The 10,790-nt window shown below is 41.5% G+C and overlaps 3 protein-coding genes across 3 annotated transcripts in view; 1 reads left to right on the top strand and 2 right to left on the bottom strand.

Annotated features, from left to right (window-relative positions):
• Positions 1-39: 39 nt before the first annotated feature.
• On the top strand, positions 40-5,389 carry LOC115111472 (SWI/SNF-related matrix-associated actin-dependent regulator of chromatin subfamily B member 1). Its single transcript, XM_029637551.2, has 9 exons — positions 40-188; positions 447-558; positions 668-797; positions 919-1,056; positions 1,194-1,321; positions 1,463-1,629; positions 2,096-2,286; positions 4,354-4,485; positions 4,959-5,389. The coding sequence occupies exons 1-9, from the start codon at positions 60-62 to the stop codon at positions 4,987-4,989; spliced, it is 1,158 nt and encodes a 385-aa protein (XP_029493411.2). The 5' UTR covers positions 40-59; the 3' UTR covers positions 4,990-5,389.
• On the bottom strand, positions 5,311-8,584 carry derl3 (derlin 3). The gene is made up of 7 exons (XM_029637553.2): positions 8,391-8,584; positions 8,092-8,157; positions 7,568-7,641; positions 7,264-7,357; positions 6,722-6,917; positions 6,354-6,444; positions 5,311-6,202 (listed from the first exon to the last, which is right to left on the bottom strand). Exons 1-7 carry the CDS (start codon positions 8,478-8,480, stop codon positions 6,079-6,081), a joined length of 735 nt encoding a protein of 244 aa, XP_029493413.1. The 5' UTR covers positions 8,481-8,584; the 3' UTR covers positions 5,311-6,078.
• Positions 8,585-8,670: 86 nt separating this feature from the next.
• The window catches only part of LOC115111470 (stromelysin-3-like), a 17,052-nt gene continuing 14,932 nt past the window's right edge, over positions 8,671-10,790 (bottom strand). The window contains exons 7-8 of the mRNA XM_065011506.1: positions 10,512-10,772; positions 8,671-10,393 (exon numbers count right to left, since the gene is read on the bottom strand). Coding sequence (XP_064867578.1) covers positions 10,275-10,393; positions 10,512-10,772 — 380 coding nt within the window. The 3' untranslated portion in view covers positions 8,671-10,274. The remainder of the gene's footprint in view (positions 10,394-10,511; positions 10,773-10,790) is intronic.

Below are 10,790 nucleotides of genomic sequence, written 5' to 3' on the forward strand. Positions count from 1 at the left end.
TTAGATAAGGAAGCCATTATACTGACGTCATTTCACAGCGCCAGTTAGTTTTTTACACAATGCGCATGCTCATCCGCGCTGATCTTTGTTGTTACATTTCCAATATGGCGCTTAGTAAGACATTTGGACAAAAACCTGTCAAATTTCAGCTTGAAGAAGATGGGGATTATTATATGATTGGGTCAGAGGTTAGTATTTTCTTTGGTTATAGTATATTTTAAGATGAGTCATTTAGTGTAATTTAGCTATAGTATAACCAACGTTAGTTACGACGTTTTGGTGCGTTTGCTTGATAATTACCGGAGGGAACATTAGCAACTAGCCGAGGCGAGAGATAGCAGCTAACAGTAGCTAGCTTGTCGATAACAGTAACAGATGCTACCCTCGTAAGTTAGCTATAGCTAGTAAGCCCTTACGTTTTCTCAATTTGCCGTTTTTGATTTTAGGTAGGAAATTACCTGCGTATGTTCAGAGGTTCCTTGTATAAGAGATACCCATCACTATGGAGGAAACTGGCATCAGTGGAGGAGCGGAAGAAAATAGTGGAATCATCACACGGTTAGTAACTTAGCTAGTTAGTTAATTACCATGAAACGATAACATGGGATAACGAAGGCATACTCTTGTAATGTGGTTAATTGTTAAACATTTTTTTCACTTCTATCAGATCATGGTTACACAACCTTAGCTACCAGTGTGACCCTTCTGAAGGCATCAGAGGTAGAGGAGATCTTCGAAGGAAACGATGAGAAGTACAAAGCTATCTCCATCAGCACAGAGCCCCCCGCTTACCTCAGGTATTGTCATCAGCATTCTCTCATAAATGTTTTGCCTGGTCCTTGATGGTCTAGGTATTGTAGTCAATAAATCTTGTTATATATTGTCTTCATGTGTCACTGTGTCTGGTCTTGAAAACAGAGAGCAGAAGGGTAAGCGGAATAGTCAGTGGGTCCCCACGCTACCCAACAGCTCTCATCACCTGGATGCTGTCCCCTGCTCCACCACTATCAACCGCAGCCGCTTAGGGCGAGACAAGAAGAGGACCTTCCCGCTCTGGTGAGCCTGATTAAAACCTAAACCGCTGTCAGAACAGATGAACTCTGATGTAAAGGCCTATCATAGTCAATCATAATGTAAACAAAACTGTTTGAAACTATTTTTCAAATGTGTACTGTTCTCTCTCCCATGCTCAGTTTTGATGACCATGATCCTGCAGTGATCCATGAGAATGCCACCCAGTCTGAGGTTCTGGTTCCAATCCGACTGGACATGGAGATAGAGGGGCAGAAGCTTAGGGATGCTTTCACCTGGAATATGAACGGTAGGATTGCATTGTAGCGCTGTCAGTTTTCTAGAACAAAATTATTTAAACATGACAACATTCTTGTCATCTTCTGCCCAACCACCTTTTCTTCTCAGTCCTAGTTCAAGTTCTCATGTCATACATGCTGTTGTTCCTCAGAGAAGCTCATGACTCCTGAAATGTTTGCGGAGATCCTGTGTGACGACCTGGACCTGAACCCCTTGGCCTTTGTCCCGGCCATCGCCTCAGCCATCCGCCAGCAGATAGAGTCCTATCCCACAGACAGCATCCTGGATGAACAGACTGACCAGAGGGTCATCGTCAAGGTACAACCAAGATTGTTATGTTAACTTACTGTGTGTGCAACAATGTGGTGAGACCAGCGTTACAGAACTTAGACTGTCTGATAATTAAAAGGTGCAATTTGTAGAAATAGCACCACCATTTCCTGGTTTCAAAAATATTCAAACGTTCACCTGATTTTAGTTTGACACAATAAATGTATAGTGTAGAAAATCATTGTACCATCTAAACTGCTGTGAAATATATTTTGAATAACCAAAAATATTGTATTTATCTGTTTAAACCCGATGTAAAAAAAAAAAAATTAAGTATAAAGAAGCTAATAAAACTTATGGAGGGGAATCATAGAAATATCACACAAAGGTCATGCCGCGTATCAGACTTGCTTTCAATGAGAATGGCAGATCTATAACTCGCATTTCTATCTGAAATCACACAATGGACCTTCAACTGATTAGTTAAAACATGATTTCTTATCTTTACCATAAGCTAAACATCCACGTTGGAAACATCTCGCTCGTGGACCAGTTTGAGTGGGATATGTCAGAAAGGGAGAACTCCCCAGAGAAGTTTGCCCTGAAACTGTGCTCGGAGCTGGGCCTAGGGGGAGAGTTTGTCACCACCATTGCTTACAGCATCCGAGGACAACTTAGTTGGCACCAGAGGACATACGCTTTCAGGTAATATATACAGATTGGTCTTCACACCCAAGACCCGATCCGGGACCCGAATTCTACATTTTCTCACAGGTCTTGGTCCAATCTGATATAATTACACATACCTGAGACCCGTGACAATCATAACGTGTTTCCCCTTAAGGACCCGTACAGACCTGAACGCAGCTGCTGCAGTAAAGAAAGAGAGAATTATATTTGTTGTTGCTCTTGCTTTTCACGAGTGGCGTGTAGCTTGTTTTGTCCGCCAATCATAAGTCATCAAAGTGGCACTACAGTCATAGAGCCTCCGTGTGTGGCAAAATAAGTTAGGAGGTATCTAATTGCTCAGCTCCGGATGATGAAGTAGCTTAAAAATGGGCTTTTATGCTGCTTCCCTCGCTGGGATCGGACCGGGTTTGGATCCAACCGGGTCTATACGGAACGGGTCTCTAACATACAGTACCAGTCAAAAGTTTGAACACACCTACTCATTCAAGGACTTTTCTTTATTTTTACTATTTTCCACATTGTAGAATAATAGTGAAGACATTAAAACTATGAAATAACATGGAATAATGTGCTAAATAAATCTAAATATTTTATATTTGAGGTTCTTTAATGTAGCCACCCAAGGTAGGGGTGGTATACAGAACATAGCCCTATTTGGTAAAGACCAAGTCCATATTATGGCAAGAACAACTCAAATAAGCAAAGAGAAATGACCATCATTAAGACATGAAGGTCAGTCAATACGGAAAATTTCAAGACATTTGAAAGTTTCTTCAAGTGCAATCGCAAAAACCATCAAGCACTATGATGAAACTGGCTCTCATGAGGACTGCCACAGGAGAGGAAGACCCAGAGTTACCTTTGCTGCAGAGGAGATGTTCAATAGAATAACTGCACCTCAGATTGAAGCCCAAATAAATGCTTCAGAGTTCAAGTAACAGACACATCTGAACATCAACTGTTCAGAGGAGACGGTGTGAGTCAGGCCTTCATGGTCGAATTGCTGCAAAGAAACCACTACTAAAGGACATCAGTAAGAAGAGACTTGCTTGGGACAAGAAACACGAGCAATGGACATTAGATCGGTGGAAATCTGTCCTTTGGTCTGATGAGTCCAAATTTGAGAGTTTTGGTTCCAACCACCGTGACTTTGTGAGACGCAGAGTAGGTGAGCGGATGATCTCCGCATGTGTAGGTCCCACCGTGAAGCATGGAGGAGGTGTGGGGGTGCTTTGCTGGTGACACTGTCAGTGATTTATTTAGAATTCAAGGCACACTTATCCAGCATGGCTATCATAGCATTCTGCAGCAAACACCATCCCATCTGGTTTGGGTTTAGTGGGACTATCATTTTGTTTTTCAACAGGACAATGACCCAAAACACACCTCTAGGCTGTGTAAGGGCTATTTGACCAAGAAGGAGAGTGATGGAGTGCTGCATCAGATGACCTGGCCTCCACTATCACCCGACCTCAACCAAATTGAGATGATTTGGGATGAGTTGGACCGCAGAGTGAAGGAAAACCAGCCAACAAGTGCTCAGCATATGTGGGCACTCCTTCAAGATTGTTGGAAAAGCATTCATCATGAAGCTGGTTGAGAGAATGCCAAGAGTGTGCAAAGCTGTCAAGGCAAAGGGTGGCTACTTTGAAGAATCTTAAACATATCAAAATATATTCTATCTTTAACACTTTTTTGGGTTACTACATGACTCCATATGTGTTATTTCATAGTTGATGTCTTCACTTATTTTACAATGTAGAAAATAGTAAAAAATAAAGAAAACCCCTTGAATGAGTGCTGTATGTAAAGCAAATACTCAAAGTGGAGCTGGTAAGAGGACTGATCTCCAATAGTTTTTGTATTTGGGTGAAATGTAATAGACGTTCTTGACTTTGTAGAGTCTGTTTGTGAAGCAATGTATGAATTGGGTGAAAAGTAACTCCCCAGACAGGAACACTGACCTCTACTTCTGTTGGGCTCCTATCCTAAAATATCCCTTTCAGCAACATGCTATTTTCCTGTTTGGCTGTGTCTCATGGTGGTGCAAGTAATTTGTTGTGGCTCTTTGTCTCCGTGCAGTGAGAACCCGCTGCCCACGGTAGAGATAGCCATCCGGAACACAGGTGAAGCTGACCAGTGGTGCCCACTGCTGGAGACACTGACAGATGCAGAGATGGAGAAGAAGATCAGGGACCAGGATAGAAACACTCGGTGGGTGGTGCTGCGTTGGACTACTGTCCTAAAAATATACTTCATGATCTATAGACGGGTTTGGTTGTTTAGCAACAAAACCATGGCAAAACAGACGGGGTGGGCTTAGATTGTTGACATGTAAACTATATTTTGTTTCCAATATTTGTAAATTAATATTTTCAATAATGAGCACTTGTCTCTCAAATACATCGTTACAGTTGTTGGTTAGCTCGCTAGCTAATTTTAGCCATATTAGCATAGACATCCAGTCAAAACAAGACATGGTATCAAGAACAAGCTGAAACGAGAACAATTTTCCCCATGCGGCAGCTTCTTGTCATTGACCAATTAGTGAGCAAAAGATCAGATTTGGGCTGCCTGTCTAAATGCAAAGTTTGGTAAATGGAACTATCCACCTAGCTTCTGTTCATTCAATAAAATGTGTTTGTGTCGTTACTGATATTGACTCTCCGTGTACATTTACATTGCAGGCGCATGAGACGACTGGCAAACACATGGTAGTTGATGCAAGCGGAATGTCTTGCTCCTTCAACAAGACCGACAGTAGGCCATTTGATGAAGTACGAGAGTGTTGGGACTTGCTATGCTAACAGCATTAACACAGGCATTGCTTCAGCCTGTTTACCAGAGCAGGTCCTCCTCTTCAGCTCTCTACACAGCCTACGTCCCCTCCATGTGTTTATTTGAGCAAAGCTCCACCACAAACACCCCCTACAATGTGCTCCCTCCCCTTCCCCTGTGTGGTGAACCTGTTCCCACTTTGACGACTGACTCTTCTACCCACCCACAGAGGAGTGAAAAAACACAGGAAAACTCAGACAATATATTCTGTTATGTTATATTTGTTGTCTTTTTGTACATTTGAACAATTCTTACAAAAATAAAAGTGAAATGATCTTGATTGCTTTTGATAAGTGTTATGTCTTTGTAAATTATATTATAGTGACCATACAACCAAATGAAAGGTTATTGAACTAATTTAGGAAGTAAAAATAAGTTTGCTGCCTTATTATAGTTGTTGGGCTGTTTTGCATGCTTTGTTCATGCTTACAACACCCGGCACAACCCAGTTGTTGGTGGTGTGCTAAGCCATTTCTATTTGGCAGCAGTGCTTCACCCACAAAGGCAATAGTTGGAAAGTGCAGACGGTGCAGGTTCCCTCGGTAACAGGATTCCAGATAGTCGGCAAATTTATGCATGAGTCGAGCAGCAGGTCAATAACAAAGACGAGGCAAGAATTTTGTTTGCACCTGTATTTAAAAGGTGTGATTCTGTTTGAAATGGCAAATGGTTGTGTGCCATTAGTACCACAGCCAGAAATGCATGTGGTGATGGAAAGGTTGCAATGCTCATTGGCCTCTGATTGCATTTGACATTTCTAGTTATAACACTCGGTGAAAGAAGTCTGCAACAAACTCACTACGGTGGCTCCCAGTGGACACACTGAACTGTACAGATGGTACGTTGCTGCGCTCTTCATCCACATCCCTCTGAGGAGTAAACCCTCTATCCACAGCTGGATGGCTCCTGGTTTCTTCGGTGGGGCTGGGAGTATATCTTGGGTTTATATGGGGTTAGATGGTCCCCATGCTACTGCCCCTGGTCATTGGGCTCCCCTCCGTCTCCACCTTGGTCCTGCCAAAACTCTCCAGCCTGCTCCTCAGGGAGTGGGAAGTAGCTGGGGTCTTCCTCTTGGGTGTCAAACACGGTTCGACTGCAACAACAAGTGTGCATGCAATGTACATCAACTGACATTGCTTTGAATCATCAGACACTGAGGGATACTTTGAGGGCCCAGAGCCCAAATTTAACTTCAGAAAAGGGCAGAGTCACTAGTCAACACCACTAGTGATATTGATACTCACAGAAGTTCTGGTGTCATCAGCAGCTTCCTGCCTCCAGGCTGGTTTGGAAACACATCTTCCAGAAAGTAGTAGATGTGTCCTACTCCGATTCCTGAGGTGGAGGAGCAAACCAGTAGCATTTACAGTGACATGACTTCACAAAATAAATAGGCCTGGCAATTACTGACATTGTTAAACATACAGGAACTGTAACACAATGTCCAGGGGGACACATCCTTATTGTTTGTCTGGACACATTTGAGCCTATGCTCTGTAGATACAAGAGATAAACACTGTAGACGACTGACAGCTTGGTTAAAGTAGGGGGAAACCCATATTGTTCCGCACTGCCATCTCAGGGTATGTGTGAGACACATAACATACTGTACCTAGAAGGTCAACGACAATGGAATTGCCAAGCAGCAATGAGAATCCCATGAGCACCCAGGGCAGAAACGGTGCCTGGAAGTTCAGAAGGCCGAAGAAGTTCATGCGTATGTAAGGATTCCTTCTACTCCACACATACACCAGCATGATGGTGAATGCCTGGCCCAGGAAGAATAGGTTGGCAAAGAGGCCAAACAGCTGTGTAGACCTTCAAGTTAAAGACACCAGTAGAAACATTAGCTACACCTTTAATATGCCAACCTGAGATTATACCAGGTGAATAGTAATTTCTCTTTGCTGAAAACACATGGCAACCCATAAAATGTATTGCTGCCTATCACAATACAAAAACATACTAATACAATTTGACCTAGAACATTACACAATAGAAGGAGGTTATTAACTGGAGACTACAATATATTATTCTTCAGGAATGCACAGTATGGCTACAGCTGTGATGGAACAGGGAACTGCTGGATGCCATTTTTTACTTGAATACCGCGGTGCATTGGGTACATTGTGTCAGTTCTAATGTAAAGGATACAGTCATGAGGACACCCCCAAACAGGAACATATATACGAAATCTGCAGTGCGGCCTCGGAAAGACCCTTCCTCCAGCATACGACAATAACGATAGCTGTTTGTCTGGTAAAGGAAATGAACCGCAATAACTCAAAAACAATAGACATGGGTAAGAGGGAGCTAGGGGTTCACAACTTAGTTAGGAACATTCCATTTGTTTTGACTTCAGGATGACAAAGTGTTTTTCTTTCTAACATCTTTTGTAAAAACTAAATGGAGTTTTAGATGAATAGTATTTCTTTTAAGATGTCCAGACAAAAGATACAGAAAGATGATGTTGAACAAAAAACTGAATCCAAGTGATCCGAAAAAGAGGAAGTTGGTGATCAGCCGCCATATCTGCAAAACAGAGAGGGAAAACGCAAGTAATATTAAATGGATAGTTCACATTGGTTTCCTTATCCTGTAAGTAGTCTATGGATAAGTTATGACAGGGAAACTAATCCAAAACACAGATTGCTGTCATACCTTGTCCATGCACTCTTAGAAAAAGGGGTCCCAAAAGGGTTATTAGGCTGTCTCCATAGGATAACCCCTTTGGTTCCAGGTAGAACCCTCTGTGGAAAGGGATTTATACATGGACCCCAGAAAGATTCTAACTGGAACTAAAAGGGCTATCATATGTGGACAGCCGAAGAACCCTTTTAAATTCTAGATTGCTCCTTTTTTTCTAAGAGTGTAGACTGCTTAGAGGGTAAGGAAACCGAACGTATAACGTTGTAATTTGTGTTTACTTTCCGATTAAGTATGAGGTATACATTGTGTTTATTAATAGAGGTTCTCTCTTACCTGGTATCTTCTAATGATAAGGTCTGGGTTGAAATAAAGCTGAAATGGGGTGATTACCTCCAATTGCTACAACCCCAAAGAAAGATAATACATTCAATGTATGAATTAATCATCAGAAACAGTTATACTGTTTCAATATGGTATACCTTTAAATAACGTATAGTGAAAATGTGTTCTCTCATCTTTGAGTATGTATATATTATTTCTCTAACCAAACACGCCAAAACAACCAGTGCACAGTCGGCGAGCTGTTTACTGCAAGCCTGCTGAAAAATAGATGCCACTCGTCAGTCGCTTACCACCGCTGCTGTAGTCAAAACGCAAGCTGTAGTGTACGCTCTGGTAACGGAAGGAATCTGGAAATATTCTTGAGTGAAGCTGTGAGCCATGGTCAGAATAAACTCGTTTTTGCCTATGACGCTTAATACATTTGTTGATCCATTAGGTCCGGGTGCAACAGCGATGCACCTTTAACAGAGCAACACGAAAGCCACATTATAATATGGCACGCCCCTACTTATATTAGCCAATCAGACTAGATATCTATCCATCTATTTATTTATCTGATTCACAAAAATGGACAGCTTAAATATTTTATTTGTACCAAAACACAGTACATGATTAATATTTGTGTATTTGCATAGTAAATGTGGCATTTGAGTAGAAAAACATGTTAAAACATAAAGATATGTAATCAGAACAGATGATGGCTATTTTAATTAAAGGACAATTATGTCTTGAAATTATTCTGAGCTCTATAGTCAACACCCAAACCTTTAGAAGAGATCTGCCAGGCTGCGGCTATTGGCTGTCAAACAATGACAAAAATATCACAAATACATATTTTACAGTAAAGCAGATATAATAATACTAATACTAATAATAACTTTATTTGTACAGCGCTTTTCAATACAGGTAACAAAGTGCTTCACATCATAAAATAAAAGTACTAACAAAGAAACAAAGAAAGAATAGCTAATTAAAATCATTTAAATCGTACTTTAAAAGCATCTTTATAAAAGTGTGTCTTCAGCAGGGATTTAAAAAGAGCCACTGAATCTGCAGCCTGGTCTCCTCTGGCAGACCATTTCAAAGGCTAGGGGCCCTCTCCTTTCGTTTTCAACCTACACCAGATTTTGGAATGGTCAATAGTGCCCTACCAGAGGATCTCAGGCTGCATCCTGGCTAAGAAGAACAAACATATCAGTGCCCTGCACTTACAAAATGCAATGAATGGCCCTTCCAAAAAGTAAGTTATCATCATGGCTTAGATTCACATCATGCAGCACCAAGGATGGAACATTCCATCCCTTTGGACTGACTGAGAGCACCATGGATGGACCATTAATGAATGAAGTACAGCTATCGTAGAATGAACATAAATGTGACCGTGTTACAAGTAAGACTGTGAGTAAGTGTTCATAACTTTAGAGGACAAAAAGTGTCCCTGATTGTCAGTGATTTCCAGATTTAGCACCTTAATTAGTAAAAAGAAAAAAAAGACTTCATAGAAAAATTGCAGTGCCTTAAACATATTTCCCTTTAAGAAGAAAACAAACTGCAACATCTCTTGAGTAAATTAGACAACACGATAGAGTTACTAACCTCCTGCAGATGAAACTGTCTTCTCAGCCCACGGTCTTTACCAACGCCTCTTCTGACCGTACACTCTTGCAAAGGGTTCTACATTGAATCCAAAATGGTTCTACTTGGAACCAAAAGGGTTCTACCTGGAACCAACAAGGGTCCTTCAAAGGGTTCTCCTAGGGTCTCTTCGACAGCCGAAGAACCCTTTAAGGTTCTAGATAGCACCAGAGAGTAAAACCCAACCCAGCAACAAATAAATACAACTATATAGCTGCACATGAAGTCCAAACTCTGAGGAAACATTTGAATTTGTGTTTTCCTGAGAAGAAAAAAGGATCTAGTCCATTCAGTGTTAAGATAATGAGTAAACAAAAACATATTTGAGGAATAGCAAACATTTTGTGGAAATCACTCAAGTGAAGTAATAAAGTCTTCACCTAAATAATTTGTCTCTGGTCTTGTTACGCAAAATGGTCTTGTTCCCCAAAATGCACAAGATTATAATGTTGTATTTGAAAGGACCATAAGGACAAGAGCATGGTTGGACTTGACTTGGACTTGAATTTGATCTTGAGAGCATTATCACCTAATGATACTCATACATTTCTGCAACCAAAGAAGTCCATGTGAAAATAGCGAGGATACCCCTGTAGTGAATTCATCTCCACAGGATCAAACTTCCAGTACTGCCTCCCTCTGATAAAGTGGGCATAGCCTGTCAATGGGGGAAAAAATCTATTCATCAATACAATTAAATAATTATCCTATGATCTAACTTTTCAATGTCGGACTCACTCCCAAATTGAGGTGATTAGGTGATTCACTCATATTACCATATTGGTCCTTGAAGGCTGCGTCGACATCACTGGGGATGCCGCGCCAGTCCTGCATGTTGCGAGGGTAGATAGAGTCGACACGGTTCTCCTTGGGGCTAAACCTCCAGTAGCTGCCTGACTTGAATAAGTAGGTGTTGTAGTTGTTGTCCTGGCCCCAGCGCAGAGCTGCCTGGATGTGGGAGACTGACAGGCCAAGGCTCTGCACAGAGTCTGGCCCTGTGATCTGTCTCTCTGCATCAAACACCCAGTAGCTTTGACCTGCAATAGTGCGAGAGA

The sequence above is a fragment of the Oncorhynchus nerka genome, linkage group LG27, assembly GCF_034236695.1.
Source record: "Oncorhynchus nerka isolate Pitt River linkage group LG27, Oner_Uvic_2.0, whole genome shotgun sequence".
In the NCBI taxonomy this organism is placed as follows: domain Eukaryota; kingdom Metazoa; phylum Chordata; class Actinopteri; order Salmoniformes; family Salmonidae; genus Oncorhynchus; species Oncorhynchus nerka.